The following is a 20,300-nucleotide window of genomic DNA, read 5'->3' on the forward strand; positions in this document are numbered from 1 at the left end:
TGTATGAGTACCTTACCTTGCTAACTGCAAGTGTTCAGAGAAAAAAATGAGTCTTGGCTAAATATCTTCAAGAAATTCCCTGCACAGATTTCTTGACAAAATTTGTTAACAAATTTCCCAAGAATCCATAAACAACAGGAGTTGTGATGCCATGACTCATGCACTCATTTGTTGCATGTGGTAGTAAGCAGTCAGATTTTCTGCTTTTCAAAGGCAGATTTTGGACCAAAGGGTTGGAAATATGCTGCAGGAAGTATTTAAATTACTGGGAAGCAAGAGTGTGGTGTGAATGCTGCTAAAGGTTGGTGTCTTTGGCAGGCGGGCGGACCCTGCAGATCCTGAATGCCCAGCAGGACAGCGCTGGAAGATACACCTGCATAGCCACCAACGAGGCAGGGGAGACACTGAGGCACTATGAAGTGAAAGTCTACAGTATGGCAATGCTTTCAGTTTTTGAAATTTCTTCTAGTTTTGCATTTTTCCATTTCCCCCATTGCCATATTATCTGTCCTGGTCAATACAAGGTTTCCTATTAACGGCTTTGCTGAGCAAACATTTGCATTAGCTCCTGGCATTGCTGGAGAAAAGACACCAGAAAAGTTGATTGTTGTGTCCTTTGGCAATGCTACAGTTGTGCTAAAAGCCTTTATGTCACTCAGGGGAGGACCTTTCCGAAACACTGAAGTCCAGTTTCCTCTGAAATGCCTCTTTTGGAGCTGATTTTCAGGTCAGATCAGGTCAGCACAATGGGAGATGTGAGCAGAGAATCTCCTGAGCACAGAAACCGTTTTAGAAAAAAAGGAGAGGGCCTCTGACATGTAGTGAGACAGTTTATTGAGGAAGGTAAAATAGGAGGATACTATTTTTATATCCTTCCATAAGATCCGATATGCACAAAAGTTTTCCCATTCAAGTCTTTCTGTCAGCACGTCATCCTTTGAGCATCTCTACCTAATTACTCAATTTTAATGCTCAAACTCTTCATTATGGGCTCAATCAAGTATGGTTTTTCCTTTTTTTTCTTTTTTTTTTTTGATTTCCTGGTCTGATTTGGAATTGGTTTGCTCCCTTACAGTAACCATACTGTTATTTAATTACACCAAGTCCTTAATAAGGCCCCTCTGGATTTGGAATAATGAGAAGGTGACAAGCGAGTTCATTACTAACTAATGCATGGCTATGTGGGAACATAATGCCCTCCACCCCCAAATGCCATTGCAACTGTCAGTTATTAGGATATTGTAAGTATTAGGGGAAAATTTAAAAATTCCCAGTGGAAAAAAAGAGTAGAAAATGCACTGAAAGCATTTTACATAATTTCCAAAATATTATGAGACCAGGCTGGGGGGTAGCTGAAGAATTTTGAAACACTCTATTTTCCTTCTGATTCAGAAAGAAACAGGATTTTGCAACCCTGGGATTTCAGTGGAAATGTTGAGTTTTGACCAGCTGCCCTGAGTGTGGACTTGTGATCAAACATATGTTTCTGGGAATATTAGTTTCCATTAAAATGCTCTTTAATGACTAGTATACCCTGAACTTTATAGAATTGAAGCCAGGCACGTAATAATGAAGTGCTGTAGTTAGGTAGGGCTGTAGTCAGGTTTGCATATTTAAAAACCTGCATGTTTAAAAGTGTTAAACACAGTTTTATATATTTTTGAACATAATAACTGTACTAAAAATAGCTGAAAATACATACATACACATATATATATATATAAAAGTAATAATTTGGCATTTGGCTGTGGGCAAGAGGCAGTTTACTGGGGGAATGCTTGCTTTCCAGGAGGTTATCATCTTATTCCAGTTAGTGTTGAAATGCTGCAGCAGCCAGTAAGCCATGACAGTGTGTCTCCTCTCTGCCTTTGTCTGTGTGCAGTTCCACCCACCATTGCCAAAGGGGATGTCTCAGGGACAGGGCTGTCCCCCAAGGAGGTGAAGATCAAGGTGAACCACAGCCTGATCCTGGAGTGTGAAGCCCATGCCGTTCCTGCTGCTGCCATCAGCTGGTACAAGGATGGACAGGCCAGTCACAAACTCGATTCCTTCCTCTGAGGAGATGTGGGACAGGGACAGCTGTGTGTTCCTCGTCCCTGGGAATAGCATCCATGCAGGGAGCAGGAGTCACTCTCACTCCCTGCTGCTGGCAGAACCACTGCCCAGCAGTTTGGGGTGTTTGCTGGCACCCAGACCTCTGCAAATCAGCATCCTGGCTTTTGCCATGTGCCTGGCAGTGCCTGAGACACTGGGGCTGGAGTTTCCAGGCCTGGCACTGGCCTGTGCTGGGAGAGGGAGTGCCCTTCTTGGCAGGAGCATCGCATGGTGTGACCACAGGGCCCGTGGCTGTTGTGTAAAGCCCTCCAAAGGCCCTGTTATTTACTTCCCAATCCATCTGTTATTTACAGATGGTTCTCTCAAGTGCTGCCCTTGCAGAAGTTGCAGAGCCTCCCCCTTGGTCCTGGCAGAGCTCACAAAGCCACAAGAGCATCTGGCTGCTTTGTGGGGGGGTGAGGCACAAGTCCTGCCACACACAGCGCTCCATGAATCTGTCTGGGGAGCTGGGAAGGGCAGGGCCACGGGGACGCACTGAAATACAGCACAGGGGATGAAACAAAAGGAACTGTGCTGCCCTTCTGTAAGAAGGGAGAGTATAATCTTTTGCTTGAGCTGTTCTTGGTAGGGCACTCATTGTGGAACAGCTCTTCCCGGATTTAACAAACACGTGGGCATAACATGGATGATCACCTGCTAGCTGTTTCAGGTGTGCCCTGCTGTTCTGGGATCCCTGGGAGTCCTGGCTGTATTGCCAAATTAAAACTCAGTTTGGGGAGTTACAAGGTCCCCAAAGGCGGTGACTGCCACTGCCACAGCAGCTGCTCCTCCTTAGGCTGCCCTGGGTGAAAGGCTCTCACTCCTGTCCATGGACTGAATGAATTGTCCCCTGCAGGCCAGGGGGTTCAGTGGTGACTCCCTAATCAGGAAGCATGGGCTCATGGCATGGTTTGGGTTGGAAGGGACCTCAAAGCCCATCCATGGGCAGGGACACCTCCCACTAGACCAGGCTGCAGATGCAGATGAGCACATGGAATGTGTTCTGGACATACAGGCTGTGTCACTGCAGCCTCTCCTGTCACGTGTGAGCCACATTTGGGCACAAGAATATCTAATCCTGTGTCTCTCTGTGCTGCTGCTTTGTCCATTCTATGTTCAAACCGTGTCCTTGCTGGCAGCAGATCTGTAGGATGGGTTAGATCCATTTGTTCACCTCACAGAAAGCTGGGAATTTTCCAGGTATTGGAAGCTTGGCCAGTGAGTTCAGGGATTGGATCAGCCTGATTGGATCCAATGCCACAAGAGCACTGGTCTGAATGGGATGGCATTGCTCCTCTCAGCGGCATCTTGGGGCTAGGAGTGATTGAAAAAATGACATCCTTGAGGAGAGCAGTCGCCATGATTGGAAGGATGAAGATGCAGAGTTTCTGACAACTATGAAAAGAAAATTGTCTCCAGGAACTTGGAGCTTGATTGAGTTTACTCATATCACTATGACAAATCTGGCTGTTTCTGGTGTGTTCTTTGCTGAGTGTTAATTTTCATTTGAATTGACATTGCAGCCACTGCAGGCAGATGAGCATGTCCTGATCCAGAGCAGTGGCCGCACCCTGCACATCAAGGAGGCCCAGGTGTCAGACACGGGGCGCTACACTTGTCTGGCCTCCAACATTGCTGGGGAGGATGAGCTGGAATTTGATGTAAATATACAAGGTAAAAGGGTAATAAAACTCTCCTGGTAGTCTGCTTTTTTAGTGTTCTAGGATGTTGGAATTAATAATTTTAGATCCTTTACCCTTGCATGGTCAAACCCAATGCTTTTGTGTTTTCAGGGGTGTTTTGCTCATTGCTGACATGTAGTGTTTGATTATTCTTTTTTATGTTGTGTTTCTGAAATCAGTGCAAGGACATAGGAACTCTGATCTTCATCTAAACGCCATGAAAAATTTGAATTTGTTTTGATCTAAGCATACTTCAATTTTCTGTTTCAAGTAGTATTTAGAGGCCCCAGACAAAAGCATCCTATTGACCTACTGTGTGTCAATACAAGGAAACAATCATGAGTAATTTCTGAAAATTTAGACAAAATGAGAACTTGAGTGAAACCAGATAGCTCATTGTTTAAGTATTTTTGTTGATTAATACCCTCTGTGTTTGTTACCAGGTCATCTTACACTGCTATTTATTACTCTTCAAAAAATACTCAGTAAATTGCTCAATTGTTCATTCTAGAAGAACTAGAGTTTTCCTGGGTAACTTAATGTGGGGGAGTGGTTTGTTTAATACACTTAATTTTTATTGCTGCTATTGAACATGCTATTGCTATTGAACATTACAATACCTTCTTATTTCTTGACTTTAAAACCAGCTATTTCTGCTGCAAAATGCTAACATTATTTCTCTTCTTTTTTGTAGTTCCTCCTAGCTTCCAAAAGTCTTACAGGGAATGGGAAGCTGGGAACATGGTGGATGCAGAAAAAGGTGGAGAAAGTAAAGATGTGATTGTCAACAACCCTCTCTCACTGTACTGTGAGACCAATGCTGTTCCTCCCCCTGTGCTCACATGGTTTAAGGATGGGCATCCCCTGAGCTCCAGTGACAGAGTGCTCATCCTGCCAGGTGGGTGTTCAGCTGGCACTCTCTGGTCCTGCACTGAGGTGATGAGAGGGATGGAACCCCTCTCCTGTGAGAAAAGGCTGGGAGAGTTGGGATTGTTCAGCTTGGAGAAAAGAAGCTTCAGGGCAACCTCATTGTGCCCTCTGGTGCCTGAAGGGGCTGATGGGAAAGATGGAGACAGGCTCTTTACAAGGGGATATGGACTCAAGTTAAAAGAGAATGGGTTTAGATAGACTATTGGGAAGCAATTCTTGGCTATGAGGGTGTGGAGGCCCCTGGATCCCTGAAAGTGTCCAAGGCCAGGTTGGAGCAAGCTGGGATAGTGGAAGGTCTGCTTGCCCATGACAGTGGGTTGCATTGAATGATCTCTAAGGTCCCTTCCAACCTAAACTGTTCTATGATTAAGAAATGGCCTTTGTGCTGGTATTTGTGTAGTGATGACACACCTCTCCCCTTCAGAACGCTTCTGTAATATTCTTTTCAGACTTCATTAGCTGGAAATATTTCTCTCCAGTCCTTGGCCTTGTTTTCTTCAAGAAGTAGTCCCTAAATGGTGTGAATGTCAGCACTGAACTCTCACAGTGAATCATGGAATTACAGAAGAGTTTGGTTTGAAGGAATCTTAAGGCCCATCTCATTCCACCCTCTGCCATGGGTAGAGACACCTTTCACTATCCCGGGCTCCTCCAAGCCCCATCCAACCTGGCCTTGGACACTTCAGTGTGTTGCAAGATGAAATGCAGCAATGATGCCTTTTCTCTGATGTGTTCCTGATTTATTTCCTTATTAAATTTGCTTTGGCAAAAAAGATAATTGGAATACGAAAGCCTCTTAACCATGGGGTGAGGCATAGAAAGCATGTTTGCAGCAGAAAAATGGCCCTGCTTAAGCTTGTGGGGCAGGAAAAGAGCTGCCTACAGTCACGAGTGTTGCTATGCAGAGATGGTTTGGGATGGAGTGTTGAAGGAAGGGCACTGGTAAAAGGGGGAGCACCTGCTTGTCCATCTTGTTCATCTCTTGAGAGAGCAGTGACAAATACTCCCAAAGTGTATTCCTAAGATCTCCCCTCCTTCTGAAGGTATGTATATGCCTATGCTTTTATGAAGAACAGAGTGAAAAGTACCTCTAAGCCTCAGAAGTGAATCTGTTTTGTTTGGAACAGAATATTCTGTGCTTATATTTCCTTTTGCCTATTAGTTCTGTGCCATCTTACTGAGAAATAGTTCTACTTTTGATGGAAGAGTAATGCCTGGCTACGTATTGCTGCAGCATCACCTTCTTTTATGTGGAATTAATTGCTCTTTTCTAACATTTCAGTATGAGCGTGGCTGCACTCCAACTGTCTGCCTGTAGAAAAAGTAGCCAGGAAATATAAACCTTTAGCTACTTATAATTCAGACCAAATGCTGACCATTCATAAATTTGCTTGCTCAGTTCTCTGGTGGGATGTGGTGTGGAGATGATGGAGAGTGCTTGATGCTGCCTTGGACTTTTGTTTGCAGGAGGCCGGGTGCTGCAGATCGCGCGGGCCCGCGCGGGGGACGCCGGCAGATACGCGTGTGTGGCGGTCAACGAGGCGGGGCAGGACTCCATCCACTACGACGTCCGAGTGCTCTGTGAGCTCCCCTTCTCCTCTGAGTGCCAAAAAAAGGGTTCTGTGCAAAATAACCCACCATTACAGTCCAGGAGTTCCTAGTGGTTTTAATGTTTATTTGTAAGCTATGGCGTTAATGTGTTTAGGGTGCTGGATTTGTACTGCTGTGCAGAGTTTTGTGAACAGGATGTTTTTGTTCTTAGTTCCATGTGTGTAGGTTATTATTATAGGAACTTAGTTGTGTTACGGCTCTCACCATTCACCAGAAAGAAAAGCATAGGTAAAAATCCAGGTTTTGGTATCTCTTGATCTCTCTTCTGCTTCCTATTGACAATTGTGACCAAGACTTTTCATTCTTTCTTTAGTTTGGCCATCATTTTCCACAATATTTGCAGAACTCCTGAAGCCTGAAGGGAACTGAGGATTTAGATTAATGAATGCCTGCACAACCATTTGGATGACCTTTTGTGATGACTCTCTGTTGATGTGTCAGTGCTTTAGCCTTGGGAAACATTTCTTTGCCTTTATGGAAGTGTTATACCACTGAAAATACTGATTTATTGTTACAATGGGGTCCTGCCTTGGAAATAATATTTTATTTTGATGGCAAAGAACACAGTGGAATTGGAAGATGGGTTTTCACCTCTCCTCCTCTCTGTGTGCTGTGAATAAGTATAGTTCTACTGCAGTCCTTGGAGTTAGACTGAGTTGTTCCAGCTGAACAACTCATGGGATGGCTTTACCATTCACTGGATTCACTGGAGATTTTACTCTCTCCTCCTGCAAACCCAGTCTAATCTCACAACCACCTGAGAGGTGCTGAGTGAGTGTTCTCCTCACCTTTGCTCCCTGCAGCTCCCCCATCCATCAGTGGGGCCGACGGGGACCTGCCTGAGGAGGTGACTGTGCTGGTGAGCAGGGAGGCAGCCATGGACTGCATTCCCAGTGGGAGCCCTTCCCCAAGGATCACCTGGCAGAAAGATGGCCAGCTCCTGGCAGAGGATGACAAACACACATTTCTGTCCAGTGGAAGGAGGTTACAGGTAGTGGTGTCATCTTTTTCATAGTGGAAAAACTGGGTTTGGCAACAAAAGACTGTCAGGTTTTGCTGAGTAGGAAGTATTTTCTTTCTCCTACAATATGCTGCAAACATAAGGAGTTTTTGTCCTTTGTTCCTGTCTCTCACCTGCTGCTTCTCACTCCTATGTAATTCCTCAGATTCAACAATTTGTGGGATCATGCTGTGAACCACATGAGTTGAAATCACTTACTTCTAAATATCATTGACTTTTTTTTCCTGAGGAAATAGTGAAAATAGTGTATTCTGAAGAACTTCCTTCCCATTGATGAATGAAATTGAATAAAACTATGAAAGCAGAGAGCTAGGTTTAGTCCTCTCTACTTGCTTCTTTGGCAGTGAGTTGCCTGTATATTATCTCCAAAGCCATATTTTGTCTTTTTTTGCCATAGATTTTGAATTCCCAGATAACAGATACTGGCAGGTATGTCTGCATTGCAGAAAACATAGCTGGAAGTGCCAAGAAGTATTTTAACCTCAATGTTCACAGTAAGTACCACCATCCATAACTTCTGTCTTCTGTCAAATGCTGGTTCAGCTTGGATGTGTTATTTTTAGCAGAGTGCTCAGACCCCCCCTCAGCTTCATTCATGTGAGCCCTACTGGGTGTGATGGAGATTCTGACAGAGCAGAACTGAAATATCAGTTTAATGTACCTTGACAACATATGGCTCTTGATACCATGTGGCTTTGGCTCCTCATATGTTCCAGAAAGGTGGGAATTGTAATTGAGGGAGCCTTGTGTGGTGGCTGTATTCACCCAGTTGGGGTTGCTGAGCCCTGGAATCATGAATTGTAAGTAGGTTGGATTATTGCCTGTTTTGGTAGATTCAGAAAATACATTTTTTCAAATAAATTAATAATAGAAAGCATTAAACAAAGGTGCACAGCTTGTAAAAGCTTGGTTTTTAGAAATGTGCCCTTTGAAGTTCCTTTCTGTTCTCTATTTTTGGTTTTCTTGTGGAGCTACAATAGAGTTAAAGTAACTGTTGGCTTTAGAAATCAGAAGTCTAAGACAAATACAATCAAGACATTTTTCACAAAGCAGTCTCCATGACCTCCCCTTCCCTCTCCCGATAACTTCAGAAAATCAAGACATCTCTAATTAACATTTCAGAGAAAACCCAAACTTCCCCTTCTACTTCTGCCCACTTTCAGCTTTCCATCCTGAAGAAAAAAGAAGCATCATTCCCACAAATTCTTCTGCACCATTCCATGTTTCAACCTGACAATGAATACTGGCAACTACATTTTTTTCTGCTTTATCTCTTAGAAAACAAGGGTTGTCCTTTCTCCCACCTAAAGACAGTACCAGCATCTCAGGAAAGTGAGGAGTCAGCTTATTGCACCCAGAATAATTGCATTTTTTCCTCTGTCACACATGCAGCAAATTTGCCTACTCCATGGCACAGATTTATAGCACTTTTTGCTACTCAGTAATGCATTTAGCCAAAAATAGTGTTGTCGTGGGAAGAATTTGCCCTGGAGTTGTTCTCTAAGAAGTTATTTTCTGGTCAGACAGTGGAGTCTGCCCAGATTTCCTGATGTGTGAGTTTTGCATTTAAATCAAAATATTTCACTTTTCCTGACGTTTGTGTTTAAATTTCAACGTCTGTCTTAAAAATACTTGGTTTTAGTGACTATAGCTAAATACTATTCTCTTAAAACAAATATTTGCATGAAGTTTCCATTCTAACTCAACAGTATTACCAACTCAGGTCTATTTTTCTTAATGCAGTTTAATTTGAAAAATCAGAATGTAGCTGTTCAGGAAAAGACCACACAGGGTGAAGCGCTAAGGAAAATGCATTATCAGTAAGCAGCAGGATCTGTGTTTTGTCAATGTCACAAAAAAGGCTATTTCCCAGCATTTTTATGTGTTTCTAATAGAACTGCTCTCATAAATTTAAATAAAATACTAAAGATGATCTCCAAGGTGAGTAATAAAACTAATACAACACCTTTTAAAACACAGGAAATAAGCACCCAGATTTAAAATAGTAGGGAAATAATAGGTAATTTTCATGCTGAGTGCTATATTTGAGCCCATGACTCTGTCTTTATGCACCTACAGATACATTTGCATATGCAGATTACCTGTGGTACATTTGTGGTAGAAATGTACCACAGAAATTGAAATCAACCACTGACACAATTTAAGCAAATTTCATTAAAGACAGCTGAGATTTGGCCTTGTACATTAAATTACCCACTGCCAATAATCACATCTGTGGGAAATGAACTGTAAAAGTAAATAAATATAAATAACTATCAAATGCCATCAGATCAGAATTCTCCACTTGCTCTAGTGAACTATTTTATCCTCTTTATCAGGGAAACATTCTCCAGTTATTCCAAGCTGAAAAATATGGACTGAATTCCCCATTTACATGGACTGCTCTTGTTTGTGCAGTGCCCAGAGGAGCCATAAAGTTGCCTTAATGACTGGTTTGTGTCACTCAAGTGGCAGCAAACAGCTGGAGCATTTCAGGGGAAGATGGGCCAAAATACTTCAGCGTTTCTGTCTTTGAAGAGGAGGATTCCATGTGTTCTTTGGAATGATTTTTCCACCCAATAAAGCCAAGAATATGCTTTTGCCTTCCTCTTGAGTATTTTATATATCCCCCCTGCAAAAACATGGCAACTAGAGCTTGGGGGTTATTAAAAGAAAGAGATTTACAGTTCTTTCATTCTAAATTGTTCTTGTAGAAAGGTCACATGTCAAACTATTCTTGATTTAAAAATTCTGGGACTTGTAAGCTTAAGGAATGCACCCCTTGGAGCAATGCTGCATGCCAGGATTTTCCAGTGCTTAGCTCACTGCTAAGCAACAGGTTTGTCTGCTTGACAAAACCACTCTGAACTGTGTTGGGAAGTGTTTGGGGTCACTGTAGGTGGAAAATGGACTGTTGCAGAGAGAACAGGAGCAGCAAGGAATCAGGAAGAAGTGATAGTCATCCTACGTATCCTGACAATGGGAATTTGCTCTGTCCTGCCTCACACAGCAAATGTCCATGAGCAGTGTTAGAAAATTGGCAGTGCATCATCAGGATCTCATGTAGGTTCACTAGCCTCCAGCACAGAAGGACTGCAAATGAAATAATTGACATTATTGTGAAGTACAGGAACAGGAATGACCATTAGATTGTTTTAGTCTTGTTTCCAGAGGCATCCAAAGAGCAGTGGGTCCATTCATAAGATTTGAAAGATTTTTTGCAACCTGGCCCTTTGGGAAAATGCAGCAATTCAGCTTTAATATAGCAAATCATGATCTTGTGGGAAATCCTTTACTGATGCTATTAATCTATTTCTCTCTCCACAGTTCCTCCAAGTATTGTTGGGACTAACCCTGAGAATCTGACTGTGGTGGTGAATAATTTCATCTCTCTGACTTGTGAGGTCACAGGCTTTCCACCTCCTGATCTCATCTGGCTCAAGAACGGAAAGCGTATCAGTTCAAATTCCAACACTTTTATTGTGCCTGGTGAGGAATCTCAGCCGTTCTGCTGCCTTTGGGTTCAGCTTCTGTCTGGTTTGTTGTGACAGGGCTCATGGCCACTCTCCATGGGGCACAGTGCCTGTGCTCAGCCTGTTGCACCTGCAATTCTAAGCCAGCTTTTGGGATTGACACAGTCACCACAGAGCAAACCTCCAGCCTTCTCTCCTCGCTTCAGGTGCTCGGACGCTGCAGATTCCCCGAGCCAAGCTGTCAGATGGTGGAGAGTACACTTGTACTGCCAGGAACCAAGCTGGAGAAAGTCAGAAGAAGAGCTTCCTTACTGTCCTTGGTTCGTGTTTTACTGTTTTCTGAAATAGTATCTATTGCTTGGGAAGTGTGGGGAGGTTTATCTACTTTATGGGCTTGTTTCATTGTGAGGGTCCCAGTTGTTGTTTCTCTGGGTCTGGATTGAAGGCACTTGAGATGGTAGTTCATGTTCATACTCAAGTGTGTATTTCTTATCAGTAAAACAATCTCATTACTGTGAGTTCAGCAGCTTTTCTTTAGAAGACACAAAATAGCTAACCGTCTCTTGTTCCAAGGTCTTTTAAGACTAAACTATCCAATTAAGAACTGACACCTAGATTATTTTCCCTTTTAACCCAATAACTGATCCCACAGAGCTGCAATGCAGACTTTTCTGCCCAATTACAAAATGCCACCCAAACCATGAAGAAGAAGGAAGAAGCAGCATGAAGAAGAAACCCAGGACGACACCCTGTGCCCTCCATCTTGCTTCCATCCACAACATACTAAAAATCCCAAACCCTAAATTTCTCACCAAGTGATACGCCTACACTACTCTCTATAATCTATTGCAGCCTTTTGTGGATTCCAGTCTGTCTTGAAGTCTAGGAAGCTTTCTCCATGAATGAGGGTCAAAGTCAGTGCTCCCATGGGGGTCAGGGCACCCCAGAGCAGACAGAGAAATATTCCTGGTGCTCTGGGCTTCCACATTTCAGCACAATGCAGAACTGACTCTGGGTCCCTTCCCCAGTGCCCCCGAGCATCAAGGCGCAGGGGGGAGCGTCGGTGACAGTGCTGAACGTGCGAGTGGGCACCCCGGTGAGCCTGGACTGCGAGTCCAACGCCATCCCAGCCCCGGTCATCACCTGGTACAAGAACAGCCGCCTCATTCCCGACTCTCCTGCCCTGGAGGTCCTGGCAGATGGGCAGACCCTGCGGATCAAGGCTGCAGAGGTGGGCCAGGCTCCGGGCAGGCTGCATCTACCACTGCTTTGCCATTGCCAAGCAATTTTTTCAGTCTTTAGTGGTGTATTTTATTTTATATTTATTACACATGGGAGATGTGTTTCCTGGAGGCTTTTCATCCTGTGAGAAGCAGTTTGAGTTGGCAGAGTAACAGGTTGTTAATGTCTCTAAGCTGTAGCATTAAAATAAGAATCCATAATGATTTCCTTTAAAACTTGTTTTTATTTCAGGTTTCTGACACAGGACAGTATGTGTGCAAAGCCATAAATATTGCAGGACGAGATGATAAGAATTTCCATCTCAATGTTTATGGTAAGCACCCTCTACATCATCTACAATAGCTATTATAATAACATAAACTTAGCAGATTAGGCACTTCAAAATCAGTTTACATAACATTCTTACTGCTTCCATTCCATTCACAGTGCCTCCAAGTATAGAAGGCCCTGAGCAAGAGCTGGTCAGTGAATCCATCAGTAATCCTGTCACCTTTGTGTGTGATGCTACTGGAATTCCTCCACCCACTTTAGTGTGGCTTAAGAATGGAAAACCAATAGGTAACACTGTCTCATGCTTTTCACTCCTCTTCTCCTCTTTGAGGCATCGCTTTGCTGTTTGCTGTCTGGTTTGTGTTTCTTCTTTATTTGTCTCTAGGCAGACTCTTATGAGAACTGATTGATTGGAATCTTTGTTTTGAAATTTTGATGGAACGATTTCTCCCAAAAGAGATGCTTGCTCCCTGTAGCTGGTTTGGAATGATGACTTGTTAATGTATTTCAGAAAACTTGGATTCTCTTGAAGTTCATATTTTATCTGGTGGAAGCAAGCTTCAGATTGCTCGCTCTCAGCTCCTGGACAGTGGCACCTACATGTGTATTGCCTCCAATCCAGAGGGGAAAGCTCAGAAAACCTATGTGCTTTCCATCCAAGGTAAGGAATGGGGGAGGATGCAGGGAGCAGAACTGGTTGAACATTGGGTGAATGTGACACTGTCTGTGCCGGGGACACTGAGATCACATAACCACATAGAAAAGTGGAGAATTTGGACTGTTACTTTTGTAACCAGAGGGGAGAGTGGCTGGAGAATTCAATACTTGTAGTCCAAAGTGTGCATGGAAAAGAATATCATTAAGCCCTGACTGTGGAACTGGAACAGAGCTGAGCAGCTTGTATGTGTCTGCAGCTGGTCACCTCCTTCCTCCTGCTGAGCACTGGAGCTGCCTTGGTTGGTTGTGGAGCAGCGCATGGAGATGGATTCAGGAACAGTGGTACCTGTTGTGCCATGGCAGGGGTTAGCAAAGACCTACTGCCAGAATTTCCTTAGGAATACTTTCCCCACCCCCACCTCAAATGACAAACCCTTATTTGTTATGGAATTGTCTCCTGCCTTGCTGTGAATCGCCCTCAGTCTGCGACTGTTGTGTTTTCCTCTGTTCCTAATTACTCATCCCCACTAATTGCACTGGTGTACCCCTGCCTGCCAGTTTTTCCCCAAGTTTAGGAATGGAATGTCAAGCTGGTTGTTTGATCAAATGTGTCTGAAATTGCTTGAAATGCTCAGAACTTATTAGTGGGACTGACAGTCTTGACTTCATGGATAGCAGGATTTTCATCCTTGTTCTTTAGGAATGCAGGCTGGAAATGGTTTTGATTAGGATGGAATTAGTTTGGCTGTTCACAGGGCTATGATGGTGTTGGTCGAAGAATCCCAGACTGGTTTGGGCTAGAAGGGACCTTAAAGCCCATCCAGTGGCACCCCGTGTCACGAGCAGACACACCTTCCACTATCCAAGTCCCATCCAGCCTGGCCTTGGACACTTCCAGGGATCCAGGGGCAGCCACAGCTGCTGAGAACCTGCCTCAGGTGCTGCACTGATGCTGGTGCTCATGAGCTACTGCAGTGTGGCTGTTTCTAGTTCAGGTTGTGTTTCTTGCTGCTGAATCTCATCCTTCCATGGTGCATTTCCAGTTCCTCCCAGTATTGCTGGCTCTGAGATGCCGAGTGAGGTCAGTGTCCTCCTGGGAGAGAGTGTCCAGCTACTCTGCAATGCCACTGGAGTGCCCACCCCGGACGTGCAGTGGCTGAAGGATGGAAAAACAGTTGCCAGCGATGATTTACAGAGGATAAGGCAAGAAAAACTAGCAGACACTGCATTCTCTTCTATGATTTTAAGGGCCCTAAGGGTGGAATGTGAGGAGAGCCTGAACTGGAGCTTAGCCAGGTTAAGAACATCATCTCCCTCCTTAGCTTCTATAAATCAAGTATAATTTGTTAGTCCTTTGATTTTTTTAAAATTTCATTTTCTTAACAGAGATAAGTATATGATATTTATGTCTTTCTCAGTTAATAAATTCCATAAAAGTTCATCAGCTTCATGAAAGTATATTAAGGTCATTTAGTTCCTTTGGAGGGGAAAGATCTGAGGCCTGGAAACATTTTACTTAATGCTTATCATTATGGGTCCTTCAGAAGCCTGGCTGGAATTGAACCTTAAAATCAATTTAAACAGGACATCTCTAGGAAAAACTTCTTAGCCTATCTCTAACAAAAATATTTTGCAAAACACAATGCTTCTCTCATCAAGCTCCCAGGAGGATAGAGGTAGTTACTGAAATGTCCAGACCAGACTGTTTATTTGCTAGGTCAGTGGAACACTAAACAAACTCACTGTGCTTGTGATGGTCCTTGTAGAGTGACTCCAGATGGCAGCACATTAAACATCTCCAGAGCTCTCACCTCAGACACAGGAAAATACACTTGTGTGGCTACTAACCGTGCAGGAGAGGAGGACAGGATTTTCAACCTGAATGTATATGGTGAGTTCTGCCAGATGTGAAACCCAAGTCTGCTCCATAATCCCATTGTTGGGAGTGCTCTCAAGGGAGAGCCCAGAGAGGAATGCCTGTCTGCAGTGGAATCCTGCATGCACATGTTTCCAATTGCCTGTGCTGTAGATATTACACAGGATGCTCTGTCAATGACAAAAGGGTTGAAATTGCTGGTAAATGTGTTTTGGGATAAACAGGAATTAATTATTTTGTGGATTTCATAATAGAGGGATTCTGCTTGTGGTGATTTTTTTATTTCTTGTGGGGAAGATTATATTGGGGTTGATTTCCTGTGACCCTGCTGTTTTGTTGTATTCTCTTCCCTAATTCCAATCAAAGCACATCAGCTATGAAGGGAACTGATAGTTAAAGGTCCCGAGATTTTAAAAATGAGGGAGTGTTGGAGGAAATTACACAGTTTGACATCCAGTGGCTAGTGAGTGTAATCCTTCAGCAGCATAGAGAGTGGATATTTTAAGTTGTGGAAAATGTGGTCATTAAGTGGAGGGAGGAGAGGAGAGTTCTTCCCAGGCAGGGTTTCACTGCAGGGTAGGTGTCTGTCCCACTTTCACAGGTTCAGGGTCACTGGGTACACAGGCATGAGCAGAGCAATAAGAGAGGACCTTTGGTATCATAAAAAACAGTGCTGAATGACCACAGCACATCTTTTTGGCACAGAATGGCTCTGCACAACAGCAGGGAGTTTGTGCTCTGTTTGTATTGGCTGAACTTCAAGCAATAACCAACTCAAAAGTCTTCAATATTGGTGTCACAGTGAGTGATGGGATCCTAACTGAGCCAGTGCCTGGAGCTGCACATGGCTGGTCTTCTTTATGTAGAGAACCCCCAAGGCCATGGCTTTCAAACTAACCTGTAACCCCAAAGAGCCCCAAAGCAGCAGTTTGTGTCATCATCCAGAATACTTACCTAGGCAGTTTGAACTTTCTCCATTTAAGAATGAAATAAGCAGATGCATCCAGACATCAATAAATGAGCTTTCCTCTTCTGTGATTTCACTGTATTTAAGATTTATTGAAGGCCATGAGTTTGAGTGGTCCCTTCTGGCCCTGGGTTCAGCCCATCCCTTCCTGCACTGTCCTTCTCTCCCCAGGAACTTCAGGCCCTAAGCTTTGTCTTGCTTGCTGCAGGCTGGCAAATCAAAGAGAAGTCTGCTGTCGTTGTACAATGCCTCTGATTTGAAATATATAAATTGATGATTTTTAGTGCTCAGTATTATTGTCTGAGGATTTACTCTACCGAAAATGGGATGCTCTTACTGAATTGCCAGTGGGGATTAGGGGTAGGATTTCCTGCAGGAGGATTTCCTCAAGAGTCTATTTTAATACATTCCTTTCCATCATCTACAAAATACAGTTCCTCCAACAATAGCCAATAGTAAAGATGAAGCAGAGGAGCTCACTGCCCTTTTGGACACCTCCCTAAATATTGAATGTGCTGCTGCTGGGACCCCCCCACCACAGCTCCACTGGCTGAAGAATGGCCTTCCTCTGTCTGTGTCCTCCCAGATTAAGCTCCTCTCAGCTGGGCAGATCCTCAGGTTGGTTTTCTTTTAACTAGCTGACTTTCTCTTCTTTTTTGTAGTATCAGCATAATTCTGCTGTATTTTTAGAAGCAAGAGTAAAATTTGATTCAAACCACGCCATAATAAAGGTAATGTGTTCCATTTATTCCATTTATAGCTTGCTTTTATTGCTTTTTCCTTAGGCTTACCCGGGTACAGATATCTGATACTGGAGTGTACACTTGTGTAGCATCTAACAGGGCTGGAGTGCACAACAAACATTACAACCTGCAAGTTTTGGGTGAGTGTCTCTGAAATGTTTTATGTAAAGAATCTTACTTCTTGATTTCTTAAACCTACTCTGTAGTTTTCTCTCTCACCAATACCTTATTGCAGACAGCCACAAGTACATCTTGGAGATGATCACTGGGGAAATACTAACTTTTCAATGTGTTGGGGTTTTCTTGAATGGGAAGTGTTTTAACCTGAAAAAAGTCCTTACTTGAATTGTCACCCATAACCATAAAATCACAGAATGGTTTGGGTTGGAAGGGACCTTAAAGCTTATCTAGTTCCAACTCCCATAATGTGTCACAGTTTTTTTTAGAAAGAATAATATTTAATTTGTAAGTGAAATTTAGCACAGTTATGTAAATGGGAAAGTGCAGAAGGGCAGCTGTTCCAGCTGTTCTGTGCCTGGAATACCCCTGTGCTGCATATGACAGAGCTCTGTCCCTGTGCTGTGTGTGACTGAGCTCTGTCCCCATGTCCCTGTCCCCTGTGTGACTGAGCTCTGTTCCCATGTCCTGGTCCCATATGTGACTGAGTTTTGTCCCCATGTCCCTGCCCCCTATGTGACTGAGCTCTGTCCCCCTGTCCCTGCCCGCTGTGTGACTGAGCTCTGTCCTCATGTCCTGGTCCCATATGTGACTGAGTTTTGTCCCCATGTCCCTGCTCCCTGTGTGACTGAGCTCTGTCCCCGCAGTGCCACCCAGCCTGGACAACGCGGGGGGCACAGAGGAGGTGCTGGTGCTGCGGGGTGACATGGCCACCCTGGGCTGCGTGAGCGATGGCTCCCCTGTCCCCAGCGTGTCGTGGCTCAAGGACGGGCTGGCCCTGTCCCCCGGGGCCCGCCTGAGCTCCAGCAGGCGCGGGATGGTGCTGCAGGTGCTGAGGGCAGAGCCTGCGGACGCGGGCAGGTACACCTGCGTGGCCTCCAATGCCGCTGGGCACAGCAGCAAGCACTTCGTCCTGAAGGTGCTGGGTGAGTGCTCACCTGTCAGCATGACACTTGAAACACCTCCAGGGATAAGGAATATTTCCATAGGCTCACAGAATCCCACAGTGGGTTGGGTTGGGAGGGACCTTAAAGCCCATCCAGTGTCACGCACCTGCCATGAGCAAGGACACCTTCCACTATCCCAGGTTGCTGCGATCCCCATCCAACCTGGTCATTTCAGTCATGATAAATGAGAGGAATAAGGAAACGAAAGATACCTAAAGACGTGTGAATGTGCAATACACTATGTATTTCCCAAGTACTGCAATGTGCTATAATTAATGTTATTGTATGCTATCAGTTAGTAACTTTGCTCAGCAGAAATTCAGCTTGGCAGGAAGATGCACAGCTGAAAGCACAACAGTTAAAAGGCTGATAAATATATTTTCTGAAATTATATAGTGTTTTATCTGTGTTTTTTAAAACATCTTCTAACTAATAATTCTAAATAATAAAATATGCAAATGAATAGGCAGAGTTAGATAGAAATTACCCAAGTTCCTTAGCGAGTTCGTGATGCAGTCAGAAATAATTTAATGTAGACTAATTCTACAGACTCTACCCACAAGATCAGTCAGTTTTTTACAGGTGTTTTCAGTCCATAAAGAACGGGAATATTTTTCTTTCTGCAGAGCCACCTCATATCAATGGTTCAGATGAACCAGAAGAGCTCTCTGTCATTGTTAACAACCCACTTGAGCTTCTCTGCATCTCCTCTGGCATCCCAGTGCCCAAAATCTCATGGATGAAGGATGGGCGCCCACTGCTGCAGACTGACAATATCCACATGCTAAGGGAAGCTCTCCGAATAACCAGTGCTCAGGTAGAGTGTTTGTTTCAAAATAGGCTCAGTTCTGCCATCCCTGAAATGGTTCCTGCCTTAGGACATCCTCAGAGGTGTCCTAAAAATCCCTAAAATGCACTCACCTGCATTTGTGGTTAGATGAAGGTCCAGGTCAAACAACCTTTAAAAGCCTGCATCAGTAACCTAAGGCTGGGTCCAGCTATGGGTGCCTAGGTGAAGTTCTCCAGACAGAAGTGGGACAGGGCTTGGGATTGATTGCTGCTTGTTTTGATTGTAAAAGAAACAGTTCTGGGCTGTACAATGAGGAGTTATAGGAAGGAGAAACCATAAAGATGTTAATGACTGTGTGCACAAAAGGATTTCCTCAGTACCCAAACCTGATCCTTCCTTAGGTGGATCCCTATAGCCAGTTCCAGAGAGATTTTAGAGAATCCTGCAACTTCTGAGCCATGTCTGAATAACCCCATCAAAGTGAAATGAAGAAATATTCAACAACTTCATTACTTTCTTTCCAGGCATTTTGTGTCTCTTGTGCTTGTGTTCAAGTGCTGCCTGTTGTATGTTGTTACCGTGTTTGTATTTCTTGGTTTTGCTGAATTTTTCCCATAATCTGGACTTTCTGCTGGAATTGTTCCTGTGTTTCCAGGTGGAGGACACAGGAAGATACACATGTTTAGCATCTAGCCCGGCAGGAGATGATGACAAGGAGTATTTAGTACGAGTGCATGGTAAGTTTAATCTAGGGAAAAAAAATTTCCTCAAACTGTAAACTGCTAAGGTGCATGTCAGCATCTCATTTAACAAACACATATTTGTAAAGATGAAATATTCTGTGATATTACACCATATGATCATAATAGTGTTTCTCATTAAGGATAGTTACTCTGAATGTGATACACAAAGAAAGGAAGTTCCATCTGATTTCTGTTACAATTCCAAGTCTTATTTTGAATATCCAGGAAGCTCACACATGTCAGTATTTGGCTGGATCAAGTTTGTTGTGCTCACTCCATAGAGATGTGAAATATACTGCTATATTTAACACAGGTATTGAGAGGAAGAATTAATTAATGATAGCACAGCTTTGCATTTATTTTCAACTTGAGATAAACTGGAAATTTTCAGTCAGTAGTTTTCTTGATGGTTCATACGTGTGGTGTTGATTTTTGTTCTCTGTTTTTTGTCCCAGTCCCCCCCAACATCGCTGGTACCGGAGGGCCCCAGGAGCTGACGGTGCTGCAGAACAGCCAGGCTATTCTGGAGTGCAGGTCGGATGCTGTGCCCCCTCCCAGCATCTCCTGGCTGAAGAATGGAGAGCTGCTGGAGGTACTGAGCTCCCAGCCTTCGTGCTGGCCTTCTGCTCGCTGCAGTTGTCACAGCAGTGCTCCAGGTCTCCTGCTCTGCTCACTCGCCCCTCAGCCCGAGTTACGTGCCCGCAATTCAGAGCAGCTGGGTAGCCCCAGTGCCTCTGCAGTCAGCCCCAATGAGCCCCCAGAGCCAGTGGGTGAAGTGGCCATCCCGCTGTTACTTGTTCTTTTTTCCTTTAGGGGGATCCCTTGCTCCTCCTGGATCCTCTGAGCAATGCTAGAAGCCTTCGGTAAACTCCTGAATGGCTTCCCAGGAAAGGTAGCTGAGACAAGACTGCACTCGATGTTTCTTTTGGCTATATTATGCATCCTCCTACTCTAGTAGAATTTAGAAAGGAATTGAAGTTCTTTAAAAGAAAATGGGTTGCTAATCATCAGGTTTTGTACCAAGTGCATCTTTCCGTAGTGCCATGGCAAGGCAAAGAGTCTTTGCTGGTTGAGAGA

At 44.0% G+C, this 20,300-nt stretch overlaps 1 protein-coding gene across 1 annotated transcript in view; it reads left to right on the top strand.

Moving 5' to 3' along the window:
• HMCN1 (hemicentin 1) overlaps positions 1 to 20,300 on the top strand; it is a 165,486-nt gene that overhangs the window by 113,459 nt on the left and 31,727 nt on the right. Inside the window, exons 51-71 of the mRNA XM_041420752.1 lie at positions 319 to 432; positions 1,883 to 2,028; positions 3,618 to 3,768; positions 4,471 to 4,674; positions 6,174 to 6,287; positions 7,121 to 7,308; positions 7,736 to 7,832; positions 10,666 to 10,827; positions 11,018 to 11,131; positions 11,840 to 12,042; positions 12,285 to 12,366; positions 12,480 to 12,611; positions 12,835 to 12,984; positions 14,024 to 14,183; positions 14,747 to 14,871; positions 16,258 to 16,441; positions 16,609 to 16,706; positions 17,391 to 17,669; positions 18,317 to 18,507; positions 19,136 to 19,217; positions 19,679 to 19,815. Of these exons, the coding sequence (XP_041276686.1) occupies positions 319 to 432; positions 1,883 to 2,028; positions 3,618 to 3,768; positions 4,471 to 4,674; positions 6,174 to 6,287; positions 7,121 to 7,308; positions 7,736 to 7,832; positions 10,666 to 10,827; positions 11,018 to 11,131; positions 11,840 to 12,042; positions 12,285 to 12,366; positions 12,480 to 12,611; positions 12,835 to 12,984; positions 14,024 to 14,183; positions 14,747 to 14,871; positions 16,258 to 16,441; positions 16,609 to 16,706; positions 17,391 to 17,669; positions 18,317 to 18,507; positions 19,136 to 19,217; positions 19,679 to 19,815 (3,113 nt within the window). The remainder of the gene's footprint in view (positions 1 to 318; positions 433 to 1,882; positions 2,029 to 3,617; positions 3,769 to 4,470; positions 4,675 to 6,173; positions 6,288 to 7,120; positions 7,309 to 7,735; positions 7,833 to 10,665; positions 10,828 to 11,017; positions 11,132 to 11,839; positions 12,043 to 12,284; positions 12,367 to 12,479; positions 12,612 to 12,834; positions 12,985 to 14,023; positions 14,184 to 14,746; positions 14,872 to 16,257; positions 16,442 to 16,608; positions 16,707 to 17,390; positions 17,670 to 18,316; positions 18,508 to 19,135; positions 19,218 to 19,678; positions 19,816 to 20,300) is intronic.

The sequence above is a fragment of the Onychostruthus taczanowskii genome, unplaced genomic scaffold (genome assembly GCF_017590055.1).
Source record: "Onychostruthus taczanowskii isolate IOZ18803 unplaced genomic scaffold, ASM1759005v1 scaffold65, whole genome shotgun sequence".
In the NCBI taxonomy this organism is placed as follows: domain Eukaryota; kingdom Metazoa; phylum Chordata; class Aves; order Passeriformes; family Passeridae; genus Onychostruthus; species Onychostruthus taczanowskii.